Below are 15,835 nucleotides of genomic sequence, written 5' to 3'. Positions count from 1 at the left end.
GAATTCTCCAGCCCTCAGTCTGCGTGAAAAGGGGGATGGTGGGAGTGAGGGGGGTTTGGATGCTTTCTTTTCCATCAGAAAAGATCAGAGAAGCCCTTCCTCAATTTTCTCCGATAAGTGGTGAATTACCAGAGGTGCCGCTTCTTGTATGTGTGCGCGCGTGTGTGTGTGTGTGTGTGTGTGTGTGTGGAAAAGTGGGAAAGGGTCTGACACAGTGTCGAATATCAGATGCAGACAATCAGGAGACGTTCCCGGTCTCTCTTTTTCACACGTGCTCACATACACACACACGGTCTAATTCACCATGTGAATCTGAGCAGAATAAAGAAACAGCACACTGAATAAAACACATCCTGAACAGCTTTTCTTTGTAATAATACAGCAGCATTTTCAATATTCATACATTCATTAAAAAAGTCCAGCCTAGCTATTATAAAGGCTACGCTATCAGTCAAAAGTTTGTGTTTCTCATCAGTTTAAAAAACGTTTTAATAAAGGTACATGTTTAAATGTTTGAAATTAGTTTGAAAATAAATATATAGTAGATTCACCAAAAAAAAAAATCTACTTATTCACAAAAAAGAGAGACAGGAGCTGGACCAGATATACAGTACACTGTAGACTGACAAAAGTATTATTATTATTTAGCATTACAGTAACAAATTGTATTATTTAGTGCTTTCAAATTGATTAATCATGAATAATTAAATCCAAAATAAAAGTTTTTTTTACATAATGTGGGTGTGTACTTTATATTTTTATATGTATATATAAATACCCACACATACATGTATATATTTAGGAAAAATGTGTAAAACATATATATATATATATATATATATATATATATATATATATATATATATATATATATATATATATATATATATATATATATATATATATATATATATGTATATACACACACACACACACACACATACATATTTATTAAATATGAATAAATAATAAATAAATACATTTATAAATACAAAGTACACACACACATTATGTAAGCAAACTTTTATTTTGGAGTGTGATTAATCGATTTGACGGCACTATTATCATTATTATTATTATTATTATTACTTATTGCATTCTAATGAGAATTGTAGTTAAAGATTTGCTTAGTTCAATCATAAGTAGAAATAATAATAATAAAAATAATAAATGCCCAAAAAATGATTTAAATTAGGCTAAATATTTAAGACAAAATATAAGCTAATTCTTAAAAAGCTTTTATTTTCTCTCAAATAAAATACAAAATTTATTTTAAAATAAAACATGAAAAGGATAAGTTGGACAAGATGGCAAAGGAAAGGCTGCCAACAAGTGCCCATGTAAGTACTTCTATCATCTCAAACACTACAGAATGGTGCTTGCAAATCCGAAGTCATGGGTTCAGTTCCCAGGGAATCAATGAACTGACAAAAAATTAAATAATCCACTTTGGATAAAAGCATACAGTAAATGCATAAATGAAAAAAAATAATAATTAAAGGCAAACAAGCTATGAATATGAAGAAGAAGTTTAAATCTCATACTTCCATTCCTGCCATTTCAACCAAATGTTTGGAAAAAAAGTGTACTTTCATCCTGTGTAAGCGTGCTTTCCTCTCTATTTGCCATCTTTGGGGACTCAAGTGCGTGACCAAACCACACTGGTTGTCCATCGGGCTCCTCAGAACATTCTGGCCAAATAAAAGCCGTTGACCATCAATGTCAAACAGCACACTCCCTGAAGTCTTACCTCTTTATCTGTGAGCGTGTAGATGTATTGATGGTCAGGGCTGAACAGCATGTCCCTCAAAATTGGGTTCCCTGCGCTCACCACCACGTTCTCATACAGCTGTGCAGGCTGGGTAATGGAGTTCACCAAGATCTGAAAGAAACAGAGAAGAGAGACATTTAATACACATCAAACATTGTCCAGTTTGGCTGTGATCTGATTTCTGGGCAGCATTCCGACTTCTAGAAGGTAGGAAAATAGGGTTAAAATGGAAACTGTCAAAAGGTTTTTGGTTTGGTGTCTCTTTAAGCTACATAATACAGTCATTTAACTCTGCAGGCTTCACATCGGTGTTTAAAAGGGGAGTAACTCTGGCCTTGACCAATGCTTAACAAATGGATTTTGGTCAATAATAACCACACAGCCTCTTTTTCTGCTTCCTTCCTATGTTTGGCCCACCCGAGCATCACCCAAAATCATACCCTTCTTTAAGTCTCCCTCCCTGGCCTTACTGATGCACGGTCAGGGGAGTGTGACCCCCGCATCCCGTGGTGTTTCAGGGCCTAATGATGTGCTCAGCTCTGGTGCCGCATCCCACTGATTAATGACCGTCCCCTTCGCAGAGCGCCATGGGAGCGCATTACCTGGGCCCTCTGACACCACCCCATCGCTAATGAAGAGAGCGCCTGCAGCACCTGAGTACACTAGAGCACCGGACGACCCACTTACAAAAACACAAAAGCCGCTAAAGCAATTCGGTTTCCCTCACAAAGGTCCACATCACAGAGCCAAAGAGTTGCAGGAAGTTTTTAGCTGCCCACACCTGGGAGTCGACAGTGTGGCCTATTTGAGTCAAACCCTGCAGGCAGATCACAAGAACTAAAATTACACCAACAAACATCGGAAAATAGAGCCAACTTCATCAGCACTTCTTGTCTTTAACTAAAACCTAAAGTTGTGTGACATGACCTCATGTAAACTGCCATATTTATAGAACAACATTTATATGGAGGGGAAAAAATTGTCATTACTGGAATGGACAGAATTGGTGGACTTCCAAATTTTCTGTACTGATTTTGAGGGTAAATTCTGCATAATTCATTTTTTTCCATTATTAATTTATTTATAAGAACTAAGAGTATAATTTATTGGTGGCTAAATATTTAGAATAATTAGTAATACAAAATGTTTAATAAACCAATGCAAGTAGTGAAGAATATTTAGTAGTGCATGAGTCAGTCTAAATAATAATAGTAATAAAATACTACTACTACTACTACTACTACTACTACTAATAATAATAATAATTATTATTATTATTATTATTATTTCTACAACTACTACTAATATTATTATTTATATTTTTCATATATTGGGAGAGATTTACATTTCAGTGTCGTGAACCAATTATTTATTTATTTATTTATTGTTTATTCAAATAAATCTTAAACTACTATATTTTTGGTATTTTGAAATAAAATAAAATAAAATAAATTTAGTAGTAGTGAATAACAAATAAGCCTACTCATGGCAACTCTTATTATTTTAAATACAATTCAGATGTTTTTCCATTTCTATTTTTTATTTTATTTTTTAAATCATATTTAAACTACTATATTGTTGGTATGTATGAACACCAATTGAAATGAAATTGAAAATGAACGTATGAATATAAAACAAACAAACAATCTCCTTGATTTTTTGAATTATATTTCCATTTTTAATTTCCAGCTTCAGGCCTTAATACTATATTTTTTGAATTATGTTTTTTTTTTTTAGAAATTTATTTCCATTTTTAATTTCCAGCTTCGCGCCTTTTACACTATAACTTTGAGTCAGGTTTTTATTTCATTATATTCCCAATTTTTATTTCCAACTTCAGGCTGTTTACACTATTTAAATTCAGTGTTTTCCATGATTATAAGAACCCTTTATATTGTTGCTAAGTGAGTGATGAAGGCGCGCAAGACAGCAAAGCAGTCTGGGAGTTGGAGTCTGTTGTCTGTCTCCCCCTCCATCACTTCATTGAGCATTACGCCAACGGTACGTGGTTCATTATGAAGTAGTGGCAGATAACAGCTCAAGGACAGCACATCCTCTCCCTCAGACAACTCTTCTGGAACTCTTGCCAAGTAACGCTGAAGTTCCTGCAATGGGACGCGAGCTGGAAGACAGAGAGAAAGGATCTTCCCTTGTGTCCATGCAGGAGAACGCACGACAGGAGGGAGATGCTTTAGCCTCATGGAGCAGGAATACTAATCTAAAAATACTGCCTACTGCTATGCTTTGGTTTATTGCCATTTTTGGACCTGCTTAATATGCTGAATAGCAGGACAATGCAAGTAACAAACTCCCCTGCAAGTTTCTCTGCAATATGAAATGCAATATTAAATGGGATAAACATATATAATTGTTCTTCAAGGGTGAGCAAGAGTTGCCATCTGCATTTCTCCACCCTTTTTCAGAGTCGTGCAGATTGACGTAATTGTGCAAAGACTCTTCAAATATGCAGATTCTTGGCAGATGGCCCATCAATCGCTTAACAGGAAGAAGCAGCAAGAGCTAGAGAACTCTCTGTCTCACGTTGCCTCAATAAAGGTGTCAGGAGAGATGGAAGTTGGAAGGTGAAAAAACAAAAACAAATCCAATTCTCCCCACTGACAGCAGGTGAATCCCAATACACCATAGTCTGGAGGGTTACTGCTACCGTCTCTGCTTTAGATACAACGTTCAATCACTTCCTGGGTAACAGGACCCACTGTGTAATACACTGAAATACTATTTAAGTATCTTTACGTAATTCAATGCATAACTTCCAATTCTTTGTAATTATTTAATAACTTCTGATTAAACAAATTCTATGTTTTTCTTTTTTTTCAGTGCACTTTTGTTTAAAGAAATGTATACAGTGCTAAATACTATTATTATTAATTATTATTCATGAAATTTGATTTAAAATACATTTTTTATTTTATATTACACATTTATTTAGATTTACATTTTAAATTAATATATTTTATAGTTTAAGAATATTTCACAGTATATTAGATATTTTCTATTTTTTCTATTTGACATTATATAAATACATTATATTTATATAGTTACACACTTATATTTTCTATTTTTTCTATTTGACATTATATAAATACATTATATTCATATAGTTACACACTTATAGTTCATGGTTTATTTATAGTTTATATAGATCATATAGTTTTATTTATATTTTATTTAATTTTTTAAATAACAATTTTTAATATATATATATATATATATATATATATATAGTTATTTAATATTAACATATGTAAAATAAACGAATGACATTTAAATATATCAAACCATCAGAATAATATATGTAGATTTATTTATTTGCTTGTTTTTTATTTATTTATTTTTAATATAATATTGAATATAATATTTTCTTAAGAAGCAATCACTATACATATAAAAATAAAAATAAATAAAACATACGAATAACTGCAATAGTACTGATATGTAGAAAAACAATGCTAAAGTACAACTGAATAAATTTGGAAAAAATTACAAATAAATAACGCGTTACTTGCAGTGTCATGTTTCAACCACAGAGGGCAACATATAGTCCAGAATTTTGTAGTGAACCAATAAATGACGCTTCACCTTTAAACCAAAAACAGCCAAATGTCCTTGGGGATGACTTCTCTATGTGCTGTACTCTAATCATTCATACCAAAACAAATATCGAATTCACACCGTGTTATGAGATGAATATGTTACATGATTGCTACTTACATTATCTTCTTATGTTTATGGTCCCATTACAGTAAGTCATGACAGAATCATATCAGGACAGAAGCAACTGTGTCTAGCTTCCTGTAGCAGACTGCACATAATGAGCGCATAGGGTAATAATCTAAAATAGGAACCTATAAATTAAGAAACAGAGCCCTGCAGACTTCCTTAATGCTGGTCTATGGATGAAAAATAATTAAGGTGGACCAGGGTTCACTGAATGGTCACTCCTGACAGCTTTAGAGCAAATTGAAACAGGTCTGGCCTTTTCAATCTCGTCAATGTCTCCGCTAAAGCATGTCTGAATTTGTATGTGACCCTAAGACATTGATGAGGTCAACTGTCGGTGCAACGATAAACTGTCCTAGACATTAAAGAGCTAGTGGCGGTCTCTTATGTAAGCCTTCAAATGGGAAAAAGGAAAGAAAAAGAAAGTTGTCCATCACGGGCAGCTCGAAATTTCGGTGTACATTGAAATACTATGAGAGCTTTGGTGGAGTGAATGATTGAAAGGAGTTTTGTCACGAAACCCAGGCGTTTCTCTGCCGGAGACTGCGGCGACCCATCAACTCGCCATTGTTGAAAATCATTTTACTCTGGCTTGGATGGGGAGCAGAGACATTTGGCTAATTAAATCAAACAGGAGGGCACTTTCCAGATGAGCCTGAATCCAATTTCATTAGTGCCCTCTCAGCCACGGATAATGTGCGGACCATGAGGTCGCTCTCGGACGTTTTGTGTCTTGACATCAACACGCTGGAGTATGATCAATAAAGGATGCTGAGTGGAATTACAGGATTGAAAGCATGATGGCTATTCCATGGACACTTTTTTACTGCTGCTGGAGTTTGACCTCAGAGTTTGCACATCATCCTCATCTGGGTGTTCAGAGGAAATGAAGCTATAATATTGCAAATTAAAAATCATTAAAGCTCTTTTTAAAAAGCATATGACAAAAATACAATTTCCGAACACATTTGGATGCATTTTGTAAGAGTCCTTACCTAGTTTATAGATTAAATTTGGTGTGTTATTATGTCTATATTACCCTCTATATGGTGCACCATTCAGAACTGAATTGAAAATGCATTTTAAGATCCAGTTAAATACTAAATTTGAATTTAGGTACACAGGATATAGAATTGCAGTTCAATGCAAGCAAAATTAAAATATTGATTATTATTAATGATTCATATTAATAAATACTTTTTGGATTAATTCTCACTATTCCGCCACGTGAGAACATTTGGCGCTCTTGTGCTGCTGCTTCACACTGATATCTATTTGATGTTTGTTTGTCACTATGTTTTTGGAGTTTTTGCCCAAATGGTGCTGGGAAAATAATCTGGATTATTTTCTGGACTTCTCTCTTCACTCAAAAGGTTTTGAATGAGTAATCTGGCATTTTTTGTGATCCTTTTCCACTGATCGGCTGTGAGCCCTCTCAATTCCTATCCATCTACTCAACATCTGTTACAGTGAGTCTCCGCTCATTCATAACTGCGATCATATTTAGAAGGTAATGATCTTTTTAACCTTTTTCAGTCGGGATTTCACCCAACTCATTGCACTGAAACTGCTCTTCTTCGTGTGGTTAATAACATTCTTCTGTCTACGGATTCTGGGTCAATGAACATCTTGATTCTTATCCATCTCAGTTCTGCATTTGACACAGTTTGCCATGTTTTACTTATCCCACATCTTTCTGATATTGGTATCACTGTTTTTAGCTCCTTTATGGCCCATTTCCTATGCCCACAACACAAAGTTTTTTGTCACTTTACAATAGTATAAATGCTCCACTGCTCCACTGACACAGGGTGTTCCTTAAGGTTCAGTTCTCAGCCCTCTACAGTTCATCAAACTTAACAGCTAGCTTATTAACAATTAATAAGCAGCAAATCAGGAGTTTGAGGAAAAGTCATAGTTAATAGTTAATAGTGAGAATTGGGCCTTAAAATATAATGTGTGACCATAATTTTCATAACTTTATCAAGACAAATATTGAATTTTGGCTTGATCTTAAAAAAAAAAAGTATTTTAAAATATTAACAAATATTATTTAATAATAATACATTTATAAATAATACATAAATAATATATTAATATATAAACATTTGTAATATATATATATATATATATATATATAGTATGTAAATAATGCCTCTGCATACAGTATATGTAAAACATTTTGCAAAACTAATTATATTAGTATTAGAGCTGTAATTGGGCCTTAAAAGTTAGGCCCGACAGGACCCGAGCCCGAAAGGTTTGGTCCCGAACCCGAAAAGTACATTTTGAATGACAGCTTTTTAAAAGCCTGAACCCGTTTACAGCCCGACATTAGTCAAATGTGCGCACGCACACAGCTTTTTTCCTTGTGTCAAGAATGAGTCATTTATACATGTTTTAACATAATTTATTCATAACTAATGTAGACTATAGGCCACTTGGAAGTTGGAATAAAGAAATAAAATAAGTCCTCTGTAACTTCGTAACATCTCAGCACTCTAAATATAAATAGACTAGCGCACCAATAAAAACGAGTTTTTTAAAACAAATTAAATTAAGATGGGTATTTGGAAATAACGAAATTAAGATAAAGGCTCCGCCGGATTTGCTTCGCCACTAGCAGCTGACATTTAATAAAAGAATAATGCCAACGTAAATACTCTGTCCACATTATGCATTTACTCAATGAATATTTAGTTATCATTTGAAAAATCTTTACTTACAGAGATTAGATTAGCCTACATGTTTTTTGTAGGAAAATGATTGAATCCACTGTAGATGGCTTCAGCGCGTTCCTGCGTTCACTGATGGTGCGTCATTATTCACTCATTATTCTCATTATAAACATGGTCAAAACTTTTCCACACCTCAGACTTTGCTTTAGTTGCTGGTGTAACCAAAATGTAATCTCCAGAGGCAAGCCTCCATTCCAGCATCCATTTTCGCATCTTTCTCGCGCTAATCGAAACACATCACATGACCGCTCGTTTACCTCGCAAACCAGAGCGCAAGCCCGAGCCCGGCCCGAGCCTGCGTAAGATGATATAAATTAAGCCCGAACCCGACCGAGCAAAGATCTTCAGCTCTAATTAGTATTAGTTAGTCACATATATAAACAAGCTTTATATATATATATATATAAAATGCTTGTTTATATATGTGTCTAACTAATACTAATATTATTTATACCGTTTATATATATATACCGTAATTACTCAAATAAAAGCCGGGGCCTTTATTTAACTGAACTGCAGAAGGTAACAGGCTTTTATTTGAAGCGGGCTTTTATTAGAGGCAGGCCTTCATTTCTAATTCCATCTGTTTGATAAGTAATTGTTTTAAATAACCCATTTTAAATTAAAAGCGATAGCGTTCCAGTGGACAGAGATCATAACATTAGCACAGAGACAGTTCAGAATCAATCACCAAAAGAATCAGTTCGGTTCAGAGGCTCTGTGTGTCAGTCTGCTTCACGCTGAATCACGCATGCGCAGTATCATCAGCTCATCGGGTCTCAAATTGGATGCGTCCGACAGAAACACTTCTCGGTTCAGTGTACTGGTGATCTGAAAACTGATGCAACCGGTTCTTGACTCGAGAAAGAGAAACGCTCCGGCAGTGGCCGTGTACGTTCATTATCTGGCTCTGCTGCACAAAAATCCCCCCCCCCCCCCCCGCCTTTATTTAAGGCCGGCCTTTATTTGTCCGTGTTGACCATGCCCCCAGCCACTATAAAAGGCCCGGGTTTTTTTGACTACCGGTTTTTATTTGAGGAATTACGGTATACGATATATATATATATATATATAAAGCCTTAAAATCCCACTCACGAAAAGTAAGCCAATTATACAATATTGAATTTTGCACAACCCTGCTACATCATGTAAAATATTGCTGTAATTTCCAAATGCCTTGAGAATCATGGTTTTGCAGGAAGAGTCGCTTAGTGCGAGCATCTCCAGTCTCTTTGACCCTTTTCTGGAGGGCATCCAAGATTTCCCATGGCACCTGCTGACTTCACAGTCTGCATCTTGACATCAAGAACAGAACCTGGTACACACAAACTCATTGGGCTTGATCAGTGTGACAGATTACTCTGTGAAATTAATCTTCTTTCTCTGCCATGCAGTAGCTCTCGCTATAGGATGCCGGCCAAAAAGCAGCTGTGGACAGACAGTCCCAGTGGGCATGATGATGGCGTGCCACTGCGCGGCTCACGGGACCCAATGGACACTCCCCGGTGAGTTTCATCATTAATAAGACAAGGAAACAGGAGCAGGGTTGGTCTTTGCATGCTTGAACGGCTTGAATAAACCAGGGGTATAATCCAGCTGGAGACGCTGAAGATCAATGTCGCATCTGTTCAGTCTTTGTGTTGTCGTGTATGGCATCGTGGTGACTAAATGATAAGGGGGAAAGACGGAGTGAGCGAGAGAAGGGGGGAAATAATAAAGGAAGAAGGGGAGTCGATGCACGGTTCCCGGAGAGCAGCAGGCATGTCTCAGCCTCCACCCTTTTTAATCTTTCAGGCTCTCCATGGGTACAGCATCTCCTCTGCCACTCACCCCCACCGCTGCTACAAGCTCCACTCGCATGCTCTTGACATAACTAGGTCTCCCTGTGAATAATAAACCAGCCGCCAGATTCCTGCCTTTGATATGCAGCCCTTGAAGTAAAGATCGGCATCTGATTGAGCACAATCACTGGCTAATTAATGAGACGGAAGGCCCCCGCTGGGCCCACACTGGCCCAACATGCTGCCACCACTGTCCATCCCGGCTTGTTCCCTTGAGAAGAACCCAGTGGAGCCTGGAGGAAGAGACTCGAGGAGCCCCCCTGGGACAGGCTTACGCAACGATGGCAGTGGCGAACAGATTCAGCACTGCAGATAACAAGATGAAAAATAGATCTTTCAGCTATAGGTAAGATTCGAAATGGAGAGAGATATATGTGCTAATGATTTTGTAGGTTATAATTGGCTTATTTGGCCTTGGGATGCACAATATATCGGCACCATCCAATTATTGTTTGATACTGGATATATATACTGTATTTGGTGATGCTTAATTGCACATGGTAATTTCAAATTGTATACTGGTTATTAATGTTATGATGACTAAATTCACTTGTAGCAGTTAAAACAACTGACTGTGGTTCTTAGTTTTTTTTTTTTTTTTTGACAAAATAGCATTGAATTTAAATATAAAAATTGCAAAGGATAGATGCATGCTAATCATTAGCTCAAAATCTTCTGTCCATTGGCCTTTAGTTCTGTATTCTCATACCTTGTGTATTAACTAAACCATTTTTACCCACCAGATGTTTCAACCGAGCAGGACTTAGACATGCTAATTAAACACAGCCCAACTGTCCCGCTATGCTAATCCTCATCCTGGAGATGCAAAAACAACTTGTGTACTGGGGGAAGCAGGTCAAAACCCTGAAAGCCACAGAGAGACTCATAGTCTTCACCGAGGGACATCTCTGTTATGCGGCAGAGACAAAATATACTCATTGGCCCAGATGGGTTTTACGGGGAAAACAAGTGCACCTCGTGGGCATTGGGAACTAGGCAGTCTCAGAAAGCAGGGCGAAGGGAGAACAGGCCAATCATAGTGGTCTCTAGACGGTGGCCTCAAAGCTCCTATTTTCTAACCCCAGCCGTAAACGTTTCATTATGACAGTTTGTGCAACAGATAGCAGCTCAAGCTCATTTGAGCTCGTTCCACTTCCCTTGCAATATCTGATTTGGCCCCGGGTTTGAAGGCTCCTCGGAGCATTGTGAGGAATTTCATTTCTATTTTCCTACTTGTCGTCTTTCCGCCATCCGCTCTCTCCCATGCTCTATCTTTCCCTCTCAGACACCCCAACCCCCTTCAGGTCCTCTTGACACAACAGACGCACACCGGCAGTCAAGCAAGACAGACTGCGCGCTTAAAACTAGGTGGAAAAAATGGGAGTTTGCCCTGCAGTGAATATGAAAGCAACTCCGGAGTCATCTCCATTTGTCACGAGCTGCACGCTGGAACTGCCAGGCCACTTCTCATACACTCAAACCTTTGACGAGAGTGAGCTACGGACAAAAATATCGAATAAATGGGATGCTATGGAGCTCAGCGTAACACTGAAATACCAATAGTCATTAGGGAAGCCTCCAGTGATGATTTCTTTAACTACACATCGTGCCTGCCTATACATCATCTCAGAATGCTAAATGGGGATCCAGACAGCTCGTTTGTGAACGCAAATGCCACAACTTCATCAGCTCATGAATTGGGTTATCACATGCAAAAAAACTTAGTTCTCTCAAGGCATCTCCCTCAACATTTAGTTCTATAATAAATGGCAAAATCTGGAATTATTTCCAGATTTTAACCTACATGACTCATATGAACACAACTCTTCTGTTGTGACGAACTGACGACCTTAAATAGAGTTGAAAGTAACAAGATCAAAATGCGACTGTAGTTTTTTTTTTTTTTAAACAAAGTCTCAGTTTTCAAATTATGTCAGTTTAATTATGAACTTCAAACAATAACTGTTATTGTAGATAACAGAGAAATAAAACTGTAGAGAAGAGTATATTGTTAAAGTATAAATGTATTGTCAATTACATGCACTATTATAAAAGCATTGTATTTTACTTAATCATCAACCGATGTCTAATAGTAAAAAAAAGAGACTTTTCATTTTCATTCAATACAAAACCCAAAGCAGGAAAAAAACTAAATAAAATAAAAATCCCAGTTTTTCCCCCAATACATTCTGATATATTTAGGCTTTTGAAAGTGTAAAATAAATATATTTTAAATGTGAGAAATATACTTTCTTCATTCATACTGTTTCCAACTTACATTTAGCATGTATACTATGTTAGCCAGATTTTTGCCATATGGAAAAGGTCAAAACATTGTAATTGGAGAAGGTCACATATATGGCTAAATTTATTTTCCACAAACAGATGCTTGACTAAATGTGAACACACCCATGGATTGCAAGCTCAACAAAAATTCTGTAAAGCCAAAATATGGAACAGTGTCGCAATCAGAGCATAACAAGCTACAATTTTAGAAAACTAACGGTGCAATCAGACGGTTCTCAAAATATTTGCTCAAACCTTGTGTCCCTTTTAAGGGTCACACTCCACGCGACAAGCTATGTTGTTTGACACGGGTCTGTAATCCTCAATGGCGGCTCTCAGCAAGTGTCGGCAAAATGCCATCTGCAACAATGGAGTGAGAGAATAATACTGACAAAGCCAAACAAAAACTCTCCCATAAGGATGTGAACCTACTTGACACATCAAAGTGAAGAGAGAGAGAGTGCAGCATTTTCCCAATATCACCCCTGCAAGACAATCTGACATACCTGAGCACACAGAAAACACTGCATTTGAGCTCAAAGGAAGAGGACGAGCTCACTTGAGGACGGGCTCCACAGGGACAAACTACCTGGCGGTGCATTAAAACTAGAGAGAGAGAGATGCAAGATACAATCTGCAGAGGGTGAGCAGGTCAAAATAATCCGGTGAAGCTTTCCTCTGTGACGCAAAGCATTGCCTTCACCCAGACCTAAGACCAGTGGAAATGGTAAACATTATTATTATATAGTGTGCATTGGCTACTTTTTGGAAGTTGTAACTAATTATGAATCTAGATAAGGGGGCGTTTCATTGGCTATTTACTTTAGAACGAAGTCATATAAAACTGTTCATGACACATCTTATAAAAACAAGTACAAACCCCATCGATTCGAGTCTTTAATGTTCATGAAAGTATAAAGTGCTTTATTTGAAAGTGAACTGGCTGTAAAAAGCAGCACTGACTTCCAAGAAAATTTCCATTTGAAAATAAGCTCCTTGTCACAGAAGATTTAATATGCTTATACATTAACATACATCTCTGCGTAACTTATACCTGAAAGTCATTCTTAGACATAAGTGTTCATATACAGATCCGAAGTGGGTTATTCAATGTTCCATTTAGCTCATAAATTTCACAGACATATTGAAATTAAATTTGAGAATGTTTATGTGCGTGCGTGTGCGCGCGTAGGTGGCTAAGTCTGTGCTGCCAATTAAGTTGCTCGTCTACTGTAAATGTCAATGCACATTGAGACACTTAACCTTCCATACAGACCCTCGGAGGAAAGGAGCACATTTCAAAGACGCTTATCGTTTTACAGCATTCCACATATTTCTCACAGAAACATCATCAACATTGACGTTACGCAGAGCTGACCAACGCCAAATGGAATCCTGCGGACCCGAGAGAACATTCTATGCAGCATGAAACGCCAGAGGGGCATAAACAAGCGTGTTGCACTACAAAGAGCTGTCCCTGAAGAAACGGCCAAATGATGTTAGCATTAGATGCTCTGGATGTGTCTCCATTTACAAGAGAGAACCGCAGAACAGACTGAACATGAATGAACATGCTTCCTTGCCAATTACCTCTATAAATTAGTTGTGCAGGTAACATGCAGTCTTTTCTGTTAGCTGTTCATTACATGTGTCCGTGCTCTGGTGTAAACAAAAGGGACTGTAACAACCTTATGTTGTGCTAACATGTGTTACACTAATGCTAATAGTATGCTAGCTTTCTAAGCTTTGTTATAATTACATTATTGAGAGGAAGGCTAACTTTCTAGAAGTGGTTATGCTAGCATCATCAAGAGGAGGGCTAACAATGTTCATGCTAGTTATCAAGAGAAAGGCTATTTTCTAAGTGTTGTGCTAACCCTAAGGAGAGGACAGCAAGTTTTTTTTTTTAATTGTGCTGCTAAAGAATACTGAGAGGAAAGATAGTGGAAGAAGCTGTTAGCAAATGGCATTTACTTTGAATTTATAATAATGGTCTAAGAGTGCATTTATACTGATTGCAATTTGCAGTGAAATTTCAAGCAATTCATTTTCAATAGCTACGTTTATATGCAAACAAATAATGCCTCAATCAATCATCAACTTGGTTAGGTTTGGAGGGGAGGTTTGGACTTGAAATAATCTAATCAATAAGACAATCAAACTATTTTCTCAATCTGATTCAAAATACCTTGGGTATGATGAGTAGGTTTACATGCATTTTATGTTCTACTAAATGTTTGCTAAAAAGCCATTCTGACATATATGTTAGATTTCTTTTTGGATATGTCATCCAAATTTACATAAACCGTGTGCATAAAATTATACTCATGTTATGTACTCTCATTTTATTTATATATATTTTTTTTTATATATAATTTGTGAAACAATTACAACAACTCACTGAAAACAGACTAAAAAGAACAAGTTTTAGTCCACACAAGAGCAAAGTTCCAGAATTAATTTTGCCAAGCCTGGAAAACAGTTTAAAAATTCTCAGGATTTTATGAAGTAGCAATATCTCAAAGGTCATGGTCTTTACAGTTCCAATGACTGAGAATTAAACAAATAGCACTTCAGGACAGCATTAAAAAATGCACTTACTGCCAACCAAAACGATTCACACACTCGCTGCTTGCATGCACACTCTTGAAGTATGCACTGTCAGCATCCTCAAAGCACATGCTCACAGACACACATGAACAGATAGCCCTTTTACACAACAGAAACTCATGATCACAGGCACTCGCAAAAAAAAGAAAAACACACGCAAGATAAAACTAGCGACACACTGTCTCCTATGGGCATCGGCAAACTGTAGCATGGCACATTGTGAAACGACCTAAATTCAAGTTTGTTCACTCTCATTTCTCTCTCTCTCACACACAGATGAGAGTATGCTAATGAGAGCGAAACTCCAGATTCCTATTCTGCCGAAAAGTGATGGGTGACACGAGAATATCACCCACTGTACTAACATTCCTGCCAGCATAAATCATGAATTGTGTATGCATGTCTTGTGTTTTGTATGTGTGTGCACTTTAAGAGAACAGTTGTACAGAGAGAGTCAGAAAAATGGCACGTATTTAGCGGGTGATCTAGGAAGGCATAGGAAGAGAGCACTATGTGTCTCAAAAACACCTGCAGCAAATGAAGGGGAAAAGACTGTTATATGATATGAGAAAAGTGAGAGGCAAATAAGACCAAAAAAAATAAACTCACCTAAAATTACTCTGAAGCAGAAATAATTCTTAGAAAAAAGTAGAAGCATATTTCCCATTTTAACTGAGAGAGCTTGTGTCCCCCAGATTTTGAGCAACAATGCAACATAGCAAAAAAAGAATGAATGAATAAATGAATGAATGAATGAATGAATGAATGAATGAATGAATGAATGACACACTGAATCGATCAAATGTGAGAGTGAAGACATTTACAATATAAAAAAATTATAAGATAAA

At 36.8% G+C, this 15,835-nt stretch overlaps 1 protein-coding gene across 3 annotated transcripts in view; it reads right to left on the bottom strand.

The window, feature by feature from the left end:
- LOC132118402 (plexin-A1-like) overlaps positions 1 to 15,835 on the bottom strand; it is a 239,357-nt gene that overhangs the window by 115,676 nt on the left and 107,846 nt on the right. For all 3 annotated transcript variants that reach the window (XM_059528225.1, XM_059528223.1, XM_059528224.1), the window contains exon 4: positions 1,751 to 1,882. In XM_059528225.1, coding sequence (XP_059384208.1) covers positions 1,751 to 1,882 — 132 coding nt within the window. The remainder of the gene's footprint in view (positions 1 to 1,750; positions 1,883 to 15,835) is intronic.

The sequence above is a fragment of the Carassius carassius genome, chromosome 37 (assembly GCF_963082965.1).
Source record: "Carassius carassius chromosome 37, fCarCar2.1, whole genome shotgun sequence".
In the NCBI taxonomy this organism is placed as follows: domain Eukaryota; kingdom Metazoa; phylum Chordata; class Actinopteri; order Cypriniformes; family Cyprinidae; genus Carassius; species Carassius carassius.
The sequence above is the reverse complement of the archived record's forward strand: the minus strand, read 5'-3'. Positions and strand labels throughout refer to the sequence as shown.